Here is a 13,571-nt window from a genome sequence, read left to right as displayed (position 1 = left end):
TTCCCAAGCAGGTATCTGTCCATCACAGCATGCAGCCTGGCAGGGCACCCACAGAGCAGGGTGTGGGCCTCTGCTCCCTACGGCATCAAGATCTGCCACAAACCAGAGTGTTGCAGACTCCCCTTCTGCTGCAATGAAGCAGTGTAAGCTGGCAGAGGGGAAGGGGAAAAGGAAGCTGTGCATTTGTGTAATTCCATATCTGTTTGAGTACTTAGCTTACACTGGTCATGTATCTTTCCTGTGTATCTACTCATACAGCTGTCAACATAATTTCTGGAGAAAATTAAGCCAGGTATACTTAGTTAAACAGTTAAACAGCTAGTTAAACAACAAGTATCCTACTTTGTTAGTCTGAATGACCCAAGACTATTCCTGTTCTTGGCTTTAAAACAGCTTCACTTGCCAGATCTATTGAACGAGTAGAGCAGACTCTGTTTCTTTCTTTCAGAATTTTTCTGCACAGGGCACTGTCAGACATACAATGCTGGTGATGAGAACAGCTGTCCCATATCTGTACAAAATGGAGTGCAACAGACTTACAGGTTTAACAAATCAGTTAACAGGGAGTGTTGGTCAGGAGACATTACAGGGGGTGTTGCTGGGGGAATATGAAGGGTGGATCAGAAAGCTTGTACCCTCCAAGTACCTCAACCAAAGGGAAAAGGAGGAGAGATCACCTGAGACCAGGGATTAGGAGGCTGTGTCTTCCTGCACTTTTGAGAGACCCCATAGGGACTCCTATGGACTTTATTCAAATAAAGTTGTGGTTTCTTTGTTTGGTGTTTTTTTTTTTTTTTTAACTCCTCTGTCTCCTCTTTGGACATTCACCTCTAGTGAAGCCAATTTTCACAGACTGGGTTAGTTGGATGTTTGACCTGACAGGAGAACAGCTTGTTTGACTGCTATGATTATGTTTCATTACCATCCTGTTCCACTTATCTCTGGAAACAGCAAGAAACAAATCTCCAGATACTGTTTCAGCTCTCACTACTGCATTAACTAACATTTCTCCATACCAGAAAAGAAAAAAAAAAAAAAAAAAAAATTTCTCAGACTTAGTGCTGTTTCATTCACTTGTTTTACTCTCAGTAATAAACTGTGCTAAGTCTTCCACGGATAACTTAAAACACTTCCTAGCACGATCAGCTCATGCTATGCCCACCCTGGCCCTGCGGATATATAACTGTCTTTGTAATGTTTCTTATGTCTTTTCTTCCAGTTTTCAGAGTAAATATTTAGTACTTTAGACAGTTGCACTACCACATAGCAGTACCCTAAAACACTGGAAAATCACTATTAAAAAAATAAAGATGCCGTGCTATTAATAAAATAGCAGTTTAATTGCTACTAGTCTTTATCTTATTTGGTAAATAAACTAGCCACTTATTTTGGCCACATTTCTGGGAAGTGACATTCCTGAAATTAACCTTTATGTAGCAGGCATTCTCACCACTTACAGCTGCAAAACTTGTAACTGTTTCTGCTGTGTTTCTCTTTGCTCTGCTTTTTTTCCAAAGGCCTCCTGGTGCCAGCACCACAGGCCACACAAAAGTATTTTTTTTACTTAAAACCTAAGCTTTGACTCAAGCCTGCAGGAAAACACACAAGGAAGGACAGAAGTCCCCAGGCACACAGCGGAGGCTGTGCAGGGGCTGCCAAGCCCCCCGGCTACTTGTGCAGTGGTAAAAAACACAGCTCCGTTTTTCAGCAAGGCTCAGCTGTGGCTTCCCAACTCTCGGTGCAACACCAGCACCTTTTGCTTGGAGCCACTGCAGCCAGCCGCCCCTGTCCCATGTACCAGGCTGCAGGAGGTCATAGCCCAGTGTCTCTTGCCCTTCGTGCCCTCTGCCGTGTCCCCGATGGGGCAGTTCACTCTCCAGCACCCAGGACAGGATCCCGACCTCCCAAGGGGCGCCTCAACCCGCCTTCCTCTGCCGGCTCCCGGCGTGGCTGCGCTCAGCTCCAGGATGGCGCCCAGCACCACTTCATCAGCCCAAACCAAACATGGCCACGCCAGGTTCTGAGGGTGACCTGCCAGGGTCCAAGATGGCGCCAGCTCCCACTGATGTGTCAGAACCGGCCTCAAGATGGCCACCTCCCCGCCCCTGTTCTTTGCTGCCAGGAGCTAAGATGCCTTCCCCTGTGCCTTTGATGTGCCTTATTTCCTGCCCAGCGCCCCTAGGCGGCGTCTAGCCCTCATCAAGGATGGCGGCCGGAAGTGCCTCCCGTTATTAGGTGCCCACCCCTCCCTCCTCGCCCGGTTGTTGGGGTTCGCGGCCGAGATGGCGGCGGCTGAGCTGGAGTACGAGTCAGTCCTCTGTGTGAAGCCTGATGTCAGCGTCTACCGCATCCCGCCGCGCGCTTCCAACCGCGGGTACAGGTGAGGGAGCGTGTGGTTCCCAGGGTTGACCCGGCCCGGCGCGGTCCTTGGCCGCCCTGCCCGCGGGACTGCGGCCGCAGCCGCAGGGGCTGGGCCTGGTAAGGGGAGTCCTGGGACGCCGTGGCCTGCGGCCGGGAGCACGTTGAGGCCTGTTTCCCAAGGCCTTAGCTCTCACTGGATGGAGCTTCGGGGGAAGCTTGAGTCATCACTTACAGGTGCTGTCTGCCTAAAAGCAGCAGCCGTTGCTCTGTGCTGTGGAGGAACAGGGGCTGCTCTGTTAATCGTGTGCGGGAGGTAAGGGCACCTGAGCCATTAGCTCTGCTCCCAGTTTGCCTCATTCCCTGGGATGTGAGTCTGATGTGATATAGTGGCGTGTTGAATTTGGCCTGTTGGTTCTCACAATAGCAGGGAAGAAGCCAGAAGGAGTTCAGTGTAATTCTTAAGAAGAGATTGCAAGACAGGGAGTTAGAAATCCTTTCTTTTTCTTGAGCTGAAACTGCCGGAGTGTGACTTGGTAAGCTGTGCCCACAGACTTTCTGGAGGAATGGGTTTGTGCTCTGAAGTACTGGTGGATGTCAGTGGTCGTTTCTGAACTTGGCAAACTGTTTGTGCTGTGAATGCTATGCCTGGTCACAGATGTTTGTTTCCAGTTGTAGAATCCTGTAGGTTGCTTTTTTTTTCTCAGTCTCTTTTTTTTTTTTTTTTTTTTTTTTTTTTCTTCCCACCTTTACAGCAGTGCATAGCAAAGAATTTGGTGGGCTAGTCAAGATGGCTGCATGTATAATGTTTTACCCAGTATAAGCTAGCTGCCTCTAGGTTCAGAGGTAGTTGATATTATTTTACATCAATAGGGGACAATAATGGTGTTACTTTTCAGCATGCTGTTAATTAGTTTTGGGGGTTTCCCTGATGCTTACAAGTCATTTATTAGTTGCTTTTGAGTTTACTGTTATAATTGAGTTTCTGGGTTTCAGGCTCCCCTCTTCTGCAGGCCTGTAAAGGTAAAGACAGAGAGGCAGAGTCTCTATTTCCCTTTACCCACATGTGTCAATTGTCAGCAAGGAAGACTAACTGAGACCTCATATATTGCTTGGAGAAGAGGAGTGTTGAAGGTTTGGGAGCAGATGCTTCTGTTGAGATGGTTGGGCAGAAGTGGAGGGGTTTGTGTATGGTCAGTGAACAATTGGTTTTATTTTCAGGGCATCTGACTGGAAACTGGACCATCCGGACTGGACAGGGCGGCTTCGTGTCACCTCCAAAGGCAAAACTGCATATGTAAAACTGGAGGATAAGGTTTCAGGTAAAGGAAAGGCTGTGGCTTGGCGAGACTGTGACTATGATTGCTGCATGTGAACATGTGCTTCTAGGACCTCTCAGTGCTGTGTGTGGCAGTTCAGACCATACAAGAAGTTGCTCTCCTGAACACCCAGTTAGAATCATAGAATATCCTGAGTTGGAAGGGACCCACAAGGGTTATCAAGTCCAGCTCCTGTCCCTGCACAGGACAACCCCACAGTTCACACCATGTGTTTGAGGCTGTTGTCCAGTCTCTTCTTGAATAACTGTCAGGCTTGGGCTGTGACACCTCCCTGAGGAGCGTGTTCCTGTGCTCCACCGCCCTCTGGGTGAAGAACTTTTTCCTAATGTCCAACCTAGGCCTCCTCTGGCACATCTTCCTGCCATTCCCTCAGGTTCTGTCATTGGTCACTAAAGAGAAGAGATCAGCGCTTGCCCATTCTCCCCTTGTGAGGTAGCTGTAGGCTGCAATGACGTCTACCCTTAGTCTCCTCCAGTCTGAACAAACCGAGTGACTTTAGCTGGTCTTCACACAGCTTCCTCTCCAAATCCTTCCCCAACTTTGTAACCCTCTTCAGATACTCTCCATTAGCTTTATATAATTTTTATCCTGTGGTGCCCAGAACTGCACACAGTGCTCCAAGTGAGGCTGTACCAGTGCAGAGCAGAGTGGGACAATCACCTCTCTTGCCTGGCTGGCAATGCTATGCTTGATGCACCCCAGGACACAATTGGCCCTCTTGGCTGCCAGGGCACACTGTTGGCTCATGTTCAACTTGCCGTTGACCAGAACCCCCAGATCCTTCTCTGCGGAGCTGCTTTCCAGCATCTCATTCCCCAGTGTCTATGTACAACCAGGGTTGCTGTGTTCCAGGTGCAAAATCCGGCACCTACCCTTGTTGAACTTCATGTGGTTGGTGATTGCCCAGCTGTCTAGTTCCCTTTGCAGGGCCTCTGACCTTGAGAATGTCGACAACAATTCAGTGTCATCAGTGAACTTACTTATAGTATTCCCTCAGGTCCTGTGTCCAAGTCACTGAAGAGTGCTGGCCCTAAGATGAATCCCTGTGGAACCCTGCTAGTGACGGGTCACCAGCCCAACATAACCCAATTTACTAGAACCCTTTGAACCTGGCCCGTGAGCCATTTGCTCACCCACTGCATTATGTGTTTATCTGTGAGAGACAGTATCAAAGGCTTTACTGAAATCCAAAAAGATCACGTCAACAGGCTTTCCTTGGCCGACTAGGTGGGTAACCTTGCTGTAGAAAGATAATAAGTTGGTTAAGCAAGACTTTCCTCTCATGAACCCATGCTGACTGGGACCAATGACTGCATTGTCTTTCAGATATTTTTAAATAACTCCCAGAATAATCTCCATAATTTTGCCAGGTACAGAAGTGAGGCTGACAGGCCTGTAGTTGCCAAGGTCATCCTTGTTGCCTTTCTTGTAGACTGGGACAACATTGGCCAGCTTCCAGTCAACTGGGACCTCTCCAGATTCCCAGGAGCATTTAAAAATCACAGAGAGAGGTCTCACTATGATGTCAAGCAGCTCTTTAAGTGTTCTTGGATGAATCTCATCAGGCCCCATCTACTTGTAGGGATCTATCTGGAGTAGCAAATCCCGTACATGTTCCAGATTCATTGTGAGTTTGTTGTTCTTGCAGCCATGGTTTTCTGACCTTGGCTATGGGGCCCCCAAGTCTGTCTTTGGTGTTGAAGACTGAGGTGAAGAAAGCATTAAACGTCTTGGCTTTGTCTGTGTCCCTGTTTATAAGGTGACCATGCTCGTCAAGTAATGGGCCAATGTTATTTCTAGCTTGCCTTTTGCCATTAACTTAAAAAGCCCTATTTATTGTCCCTCACAGTACTGGCCAGCTTCAATTCTAATAGAGCTTTGGCTGTATGAATTTCATCCCTACAGTGGTGCACAGCATGACTGTAGTCCTCCCATAACACCTGACCTTGCTTCCACTGACTATGCATTTACTTTTTTTGCCATAGTTCAAGAAGAAGATCCTTGCTCAGCCAAGGTGGCTTCTTGCCTTGCCTGCTAGATTTTCAGCATTTTGGAATTTCCTGCTCCTGTGCTTTTAGGAGGTGATACTTGAAAAGGAATCAACACTGATAGACCTCAGCACCTTCAAAAGCTTCTTCCCAGGGGACCTTACTAAGTACTTCTCTGAACAACCTGAAGTCTGCTCTCCTCATATCCAGAATTGAGGTCTTGCTGTCAGTTTTTCTCCTGTTAGCATAGATTTTAAATGTGACTGCTTCATGGTCACTGGCGAATGCAGTCACCAATCACCACAAGACCCTCTCTGTTAGTGAGTAGCAAGTCTAGGAAGGCACCTTTCCTGGTTGGTTCCCTTAGTACCTGTGTCAAGAAGTTATCATCCAGGTGCTTTGGTAATCTTCTGGACCTGCTGGTGCCAGCTGTGTGATATTCCAAATTGACATCTGGCAAGTTGAAGTCCCCCATAAGGACAAGGGCAGATGACTTAGAGGCTTTGTTTAGTTCCTTAAAGAATAACTCATCAGTATCATCACCCTGGCTGGGCGGCCTATAGTAGATGGCCATGACAACTTCTGCTTTACTTGTCTGACCCTTGATCTTTACCCAGAGGCTCTCAACTTTGCCATCGCCAACTGCCAGCTCCATGGAATCCCGCCCCTCCACTACATACAGTGCCACCCCCCCGGCCTCTCCTACCCTGCCTATTCCTTCTGAAGAGCCTGTAACCATCCATCATGGCCCACCAGTCACAGGATTCGGCTCACCAGGTTCCACTAATGCCAGTTATATCCCTGGGACTGGGGCAAGGCTTTCAATTCATCTTGCTTGTTCCTCATTCTGCACACATTCATGTAGAAGCACTTCAAGAGTGGTTATGGTGCCCTTCACCTCGTCATGCAGTCTGAAGAATCTCACTGTCTTGCAGCTTTGATGTGCCACCTGGTTGCTCATCACTGACTAGCCTGGTACTTCCCCCTTCCAATCCCCTATCAATCAGCCCTGCTACCCCCTGAGCAAGCACCCTTTTCCCCTTCTGCAAAAGGTGCATCCCATCAGATCTCAGTAGACCTGGTGAAGAACAGGTGAACTGCCACAGCCCTGTTTGCTGACCCTGGTTGCTGCTAGTCTGGTTGCCTGTGCTCCCTAGAGGCCGTTTAAATCTCTCACCATTGCTCCTGGTAATACCCCCTCTGCATCAGCCTCTCTTGCAAGGTTTGCTGGTTGCTGGCTAGTCCCTCTGCCTGTCTGCAGGTTTCCCTGCCTCCAGAATCTTTGAGATCCCCCCCTTGCTTCCTCAATTCATGCTCTGCAGGAGAACTTACCATAGCTGCTGCTGTGCTCATTGCTGACTCATCTACTCATTCTTTATCTGCAGGAGAACTCTTTGCCCAGGCTCCTATAGATCAATACCCTGGCATTGCAGTGGAGACTGTGACGGATTCCAGCCGCTATTTTGTCATTCGAATTCAGGATGGGACTGGTGAGTTGAGGGGTCATGTATGTGCCAAGTGCTAGGGGTGGAGGAGGCTTAGCCTGATGAAGCTGGATGTGTGCCAGGTAGATTGAAATGATGTTGGGAGTGCTGAAAAGGCTGGGTGGTGTACCTGGAGGGGTAGGAAGGCAAGGTTAACAAAGGACGGTTCTGTACATTGTGTGGAGTCCAGGGGCTGGGAGGGAACATTCAGTTTTATGAGAGTGCTATGTGGGAAGAAGGGTGCATCCTGAAGGCTAGGAACAATTAACTGCTGTGAGTTGCTGGTGTCCAGTTGCAGGTGTGTTGGAAGGAGATAACACAGAGTGGTTTAGGAGAAGCAGAAGGATTTTGGAGAGAATGAACGCAAGGGCCTGTTTCCAGGGCACCTCCAGTGACCCCTTCTGTCTCCTTGCTAGGACGGAGTGCTTTTATAGGCATTGGCTTCACGGATCGTGGTGATGCCTTTGACTTCAACGTCTCTTTGCAGGATCACTTCAAGTGAGTTGTGCTTTTCTGAAATGCTGTTTTTTCTCTGGCCTGTAGAACATGGTGGGTGGTGGTGCCTGCTCATTTAGCACAGGCTTCCTTGGGATGGCCATGAAGCCTTGCTTTGGTCCCATCAGGGACACTTGAGTGTGCTGCCAACTGTCATGTAAACTTGGAGTCTTGCGGAGTGAGATTTGTAAGTCTTAAGCTTAGGTCCTATGATACTACAGGTGCAGTGTTAATCTCTTGGGTTTGTGTTGTTTGCAGCTTTTTACTGTATTACATGGGGAGTATGAGGTAACTGATTTGACAAGGCAGGAATTTCTTTGGTGGACTGGGGAGAGGAACCACTATTTCCCTTTGCCACAGGCTCTTATGTCTTCCCCTCTTCTTTTTAGGTGGGTGAAGCAGGAGACCGAGATCTCAAAGGAGTCGCAGGAAGCTGACACACGTCCCAAATTAGACTTAGGGTTTAAGGAAGGGCAGACCATCAAACTGAACATTGGGGTAAGCAGCCCAGTTTACCCTGCTTCTTTCTATGGGTATACCAATGGAGACTCTTCCTCACTAGGCCTTTCTTTTTATACAGAACATGACAACAAAGAAAGGAGGAGCAGCCAAGCCTCGGGTGTCCGGATCAGGGGGCCTAAGCCTGCTGCCTCCCCCACCAGGAGGCAAAATTTCAGTCCCTCCTATACCTCCTCCTTCTTCCACAGCCATTTCCAACCATGTCACACCACCACCCATGCTGAAACCCAGTAATGTGAGCAGTGCAGGTAAACATTAGCGTAGAGCAAACAGTCTGTAAGACACTAGTCAGTGCATAGAGAGGGCTGAGGCCCGCTTCAAGGAACTGTTCAGTCTCGTATCAACAGCAGCCTCTGAGACATGATGTGTCCTGAGGGCTTTGCTCTCTTTGACCTGAGGATCTCCATACTTGTTTAATAATACCTGCTTGTTCTTGCAAGGAGGACAATGTTGTAGCTCCGGTCCTTGCAAAATGAGAAACCAAGCAATTTGGTCAAAACTATCTGGGTGGGGTAGGTATGAAATTTAAATAGCTGGATTTTTCTGAACTTGTATGTGCTTTAGGGACACTGACAGAGCTGTACAGGGTGTCTAGAAAAGTACTGCAAAGTCACTTGCTTTCCACAAAGAGGAGGCTTTAGTATGAACAGCAGAAAGAGGTGCAAAGTATAGTGGAATTGTGGGTATAGTGGGTTATTTTAAAATATGTATATAATTTTATATAATATTATTTATATATTAAAATAATAACAGAATATAAAAAATAGATGTTGAACTTCTTACATGTGTATGTATCGGTTCAACAAGGCCAAGTTCAAGGTGATGCATCTGTGGTGGGGCAAACACGGATATCAATACAGACCGGGGGGTGAGTAGGTTGAGAGCAATCCTGTAGACAAGGACTTTGGAATATTTGTGGTTGGAAAAAATGGATATGAGCCAGCAGCGTGTGCTTAGAGCTCAAAAAGCCAGCTATATCCTGGGCTGCATCAAAAGGAGTGTGGCCAGCAGGTCAAGGGAGGTGATTTTCTACCTCTGCTCCACTCTGCTGAGACCCCACCTGGAGTTCCGTGTCCAGCTCTGGAACCCTCACTACAGGAAAGACATGGACCTGTTGAAAATGGTCGAGGGGAGACCCACAAAAATAATCAGAGGGCTGGAGCACTTCTCCTGTGAGGACAGGCTGAGAGAGTTGGGGTTGTTCAGGCTAGAGAAGAAAAGGCTCCAGGGAGACTTTATTGTGGCCTTTCAGTATATAAAGGGGCCTTGTAAGCAACATGGAGAAGGAGTTTTTACCAGGGCTTGTAGTCAATAGGACAAGGGGCAATGGTTTTGAACTGAAAGAGGGGGAGATTTAGGTTAGATACAAGGAAGAAATTCTTAACAAGTGTATTTAAACACTGGAACAGGTTGCCCAGAGAAGTTATGGATACCCCATCATTGGAAGTGTTCAAGGTCCAATTGGATGGGGCTTTGAGCAACTTCATCTAGTGAAAGATGTCCCTGCCCATGGCAGGGAGGTTGGGCTAGGTGATTTCTGAAGGCCCCTTCCAACTCAGCCCATTCTGTGGTTGTGTAACAGAGAGGTTACTGCAGTCTGCTGGATGCTGTACACACTTTTAGTGTGACCGTACATGATGTTCTGGAGAGACAATGATACTCTTGTGAAGGCAGAGATTTATGCAGTGCTGTATAGAGATCAGAGTGAGAAGAAACTGTAAGCTTATGAATAAGCCTGGGCTTCAGTGCTTGATTTATACTTTTAAGGTGATGCCTGCTTGGCAACTGTTGTGATTGCTGAACTTGGGCTGAGTCTGAGCCTTATTTCTGCTGGGAGAGGTAATATATTACAAATCTGCCAGCTGATATGCTAGGTGAAGACTGAATAGTTCTTGAAGATGATGTACCCCTGTAGTAGAGGCTGGAGGCTCAATGCACATTCAGCAAAAGGAGCCACTGTTATAATCAAATCCTTATAAAGTCTAACGTCCTTCTGGAATTAGAGCTGGAGTCCCTTCAAAGATTCTCTTTCCCTGTATCTAGCAGTTTGTGTGAGGTGACATCTTAAATGCCTGGGGTGTTTTCTTCATCATTAGTTTGATTGTGTTTGTTTGTTTTTGTTTTGTGGTTGTTGGGGTTTTGGTGGTGTGTTGTTGTGGTTGGTTGGTTTGTTTGTTTGTTTTTTCTTCCACCTTAGATATTCTATTAGACTTAGATGCTCCTGCATCTGCATCCAAGCCACCAGCATCAGCTGCCACAGACCTCTGGGGAGACTTCAGCACTGCATCCAGGTAAACTGTGGTGAAGGGAAGTGTACACAAGGGTAGTATCCTGATGGGCACTGGAAGAGCTCTAAGTTAAGTCTTACTAGATCTGCTCTTTTGATTCTTCTTTCTTTATTTCAGTGCTGTTCCAAATCAGGCTCCTCAGCAGTCCAACTGGGTCCAGTTCTGAATGGTCAAAGCAGTGGAATGGGACAAACTGATGACCAAGAGGCTCTAGAGGCACCAAATGGGATCAAATGAGGCACAAACCTCTCTAGTCTTCAATCAAAAACAAATCAGGACAATCCTTCCTTTTAAAACCAGATCTTCACTTAAGTCAAAGCTTACTGTTTTTGATCCCACAGTGAAACTACTGAACCTAAAGAGAACATACTGACTCTCCACAAGATGGACAAGGAGGAGAGGGGTAGCCTCATCTCTTCCACCTACTTGACCATTACATGGTACATCCTAGCTCTTTTTCCCTGTCTTTCCATACAGGGAAAGTAAGAATCCTGAAGAAGGTAAGTACAGGAGGAGGCTGGGAGGTGCCTCTGGGTTCCTTGCCCTTTGCATTTTCTCTGGTTAGACTGTTGCTTTTTGTGGCTGTTTTCAGTAGTGACTCAAGTCTCTGCAGCTTGGCCTGCAGTGCTGAGGGCAGCTGCATTTGGCTGCAGTTTGTAACTGGAAACTGTAAGGAGATAGGCCTTGTCTCAACACAAAACTCCGATTAATTATGTCTGTGGTGAGGAGTGAACCTTGCCATGCATGCACTACTCTTCCTCTCTTTGGTGCAGTTCTTGATAGTGCTGGATGTTCCTGTGCTCTTGTGGGAAGGGTCATGCAGGTCCTTGAGTGAGACCTGCTGCCGTTGTGCTGTAGCCCTAGGTGGGCACCCATCATAAGGCTCCTTGCCTTTGGCTTGCAGGTTCACTGGAGGAACTTCTCTCAGTTTCAGTCTTTTTTTCCCTCCTGCCCCATGCAAAGGCCTCATTGTCATTGAGCTGTTTTAACTGGAAATGACATTTAAAAAAAAAAAAAGCTTGTTTTTATAATTTGATAGTTATTTACACTAGATGACAACCAGGTAATCCCACCACTCGACATTTCATGTTCCTGCATCACTATCCTGAGCACTGGCCTTGTGTTGTGACTTGGCACTGTGTTACAAGTATTACATATCCATGCCACACTAAGGACTATGGTGGGACAGTGGATTATGTGCTGGCGAATGGGAAGTTTTCTTCCCTTCTCAGCTCACACTTATCATTTGGGCAAGAAATGTATAGTAGGCCCAATCTTGAGAACTGTGGCAGTAAAATTCTCCCACCTGTGTTCCTTCTTGTGGCTTTTTTTCTGAGCCTAACTTTGAAGGGATGTGAGCTGGTTATTGTAATTAGGATTTTTTTTAATTATTATTTTTAATGTGCCCCAAACCCCCTTTATTTCCTGTATGGTTTAGGGGGTTAGAAAGAGGTAGAAAGCCCGTACTTCTGTTCTCTTTGGGAGAGTTTCATAAGACCCTTTGATCTCGGCACTGTTCCATCTTCAGCGGCTATGAATGGAGTCTGGGTTGTAAGTCTGTTGATTACTCTGGGTAAAGCCCATGGGCAAGCTGGAAACCTCGCAGTGCTAACTACCTTCTGTGGTAACCGCTAAGTCAAAACATTAGCTGGGAAGGTGGTCTCAGTGACTGTTATCCAACTACAATAACACTAGGGTTTTGGTACTTCACTGGGAGGCTTCTTCCTGTTTTGAACACTCAAACAACAGCAATGCTTCTGTAACTGGAATATGCTCTGTTAGCACACCTGTGCAGTAATTTTTTCTCATTGGGCAAAGATTTTCTGGTGAGGCTTTTAAAAGAGTAGTTAGCAGTATGCACCTTGTACTTGTGAAGGTCCGTTTTTCTTTTTGTCTTCTTACTATGCTGAGGGCATTCTGGAGACAAAGTTTCACTTAGACCATCACTCTGGGAAGCAAAATGATTGAAAACAGCTATGAAGCTGCTCCAATTCCTCTTGTAGAAGTGGGAACCAGACTGCTCTTGGATGTATTTTAAATAATAATTTAATCCTGATGCCCTGGTTTTCGTGGTGTTTCCCCTGCCACCCCTCCCCCACCTTCATAGTCACTCTTGCAGTCTCATTGTACTTAAACTCCCTGCCTCCTCTGAATTTGTGAGTGGCTATAATCTGCTAGTGAAGTCATGAACTCTGCTGGTTGGCTTTTTGTTTACTTTTTTTCCTCAAATCATTGTGAGGTCCTGTCATTTCAACTATGTATGAGTTCTGGAAACAAAGAAGGTTCATGGCACCAATTAACAACTAACTAGGATCCTTTTCTGTATTGTCTTAGTTAGTATTCTGGAGATAATATATTATGTATTTGAAAAGCTGAAGAAGCAAAAATTAAAGATATATGTATATAAGGCATAAGATGTACTCGTGCAAATGGTAATTAAACAAGTAGTCTTTGGGAAAAGAATATCATGAGTCTTCTAAGTTGTCACACTGCTGCTTTGGAAGCTCTGCAGATTGAATGTCTTCATTCCTTCAGCAAGATCCTAGTTAGCCTAGTTATCCTAGGAGTGTGGAAGGACACAAAAATTACCTATTGCTCTTCCAAATAAGATAAAACCAACCAAACAAAACCCCCCAAAAACAAACCCCCAAAACCACAAACACCCCCCCTCCAAACTAGCCAACCAAAGGCAATGAACAAAAAACTCCAACAAAACACCACCACAAAAAACCCCAATGCATGTAAACAGACTTGAGTGTGTGTGTATAATGCTTGAAAAGAATGCATAAAACTAGCAAGTGAGAAAACTTAGCTGCCCTGCCATTTAGCACTTCAGGTATTAGAAGCTTCTACACAATGAAAATGTTTTCAGAATTGATTCTTGCCATGCTTCTAAATGGGAAGCAGTTTGTGCTGACTGCAGGGATGCGCAAGGTAAGCTGAGTGGTCCCTTTGTCAACGAGCAGCAAGGGCAGGCTGCTCTGAAAGAAAGAGCAAGCTGGAAGCTGAGTCACAACAAGGCAGACAGAGGCAGTGGCCTTGCTGACAAAGGGACAGCCCCACAGTGCCTGAGCAGGAAGGTCAGAGCAGGTCAAGATG

At 46.5% G+C, this 13,571-nt stretch overlaps 1 protein-coding gene across 1 annotated transcript; it reads left to right on the top strand.

Moving 5' to 3' along the window:
• Positions 1–2,203: 2,203 nt before the first annotated feature.
• NECAP1 (NECAP endocytosis associated 1) lies at positions 2,204–12,935 on the top strand. The gene is made up of 8 exons (XM_065848761.2): positions 2,204–2,380; positions 3,580–3,680; positions 7,072–7,176; positions 7,587–7,668; positions 8,055–8,163; positions 8,246–8,432; positions 10,382–10,475; positions 10,590–12,935. The coding sequence occupies exons 1-8, from the start codon at positions 2,283–2,285 to the stop codon at positions 10,636–10,638; spliced, it is 825 nt and encodes a 274-aa protein (XP_065704833.2). The 5' UTR covers positions 2,204–2,282; the 3' UTR covers positions 10,639–12,935.
• The last annotated feature ends 636 nt before the right edge of the window (positions 12,936–13,571 follow it).

This window comes from Patagioenas fasciata, chromosome 1 (genome assembly GCF_037038585.1).
Source record: "Patagioenas fasciata isolate bPatFas1 chromosome 1, bPatFas1.hap1, whole genome shotgun sequence".
NCBI classification, from domain to species: Eukaryota; Metazoa; Chordata; class Aves; order Columbiformes; family Columbidae; genus Patagioenas; species Patagioenas fasciata.
Note: the sequence above shows the minus strand (reverse complement) of the source record. Positions and strands in the feature narration are given on the sequence as shown.

Bases quoted from the DNA above. Each gene is read 5' to 3' on its own strand.
- NECAP1 (XM_065848761.2), top strand. From the start codon at position 2,283: ATGGCGGCGGCTGAGCTGGAGTACGAGTCAGTCCTCTGTGTGAAGCCT. The intron at 2,381-3,579 runs GTGAGGGAGCGT...TTTTATTTTCAG, and splicing joins GCTTCCAACCGCGGGTACAG to GGCATCTGACTGGAAACTGG. The intron at 10,476-10,589 runs GTAAACTGTGGT...TCTTTATTTCAG, and splicing joins GACTTCAGCACTGCATCCAG to TGCTGTTCCAAATCAGGCTC.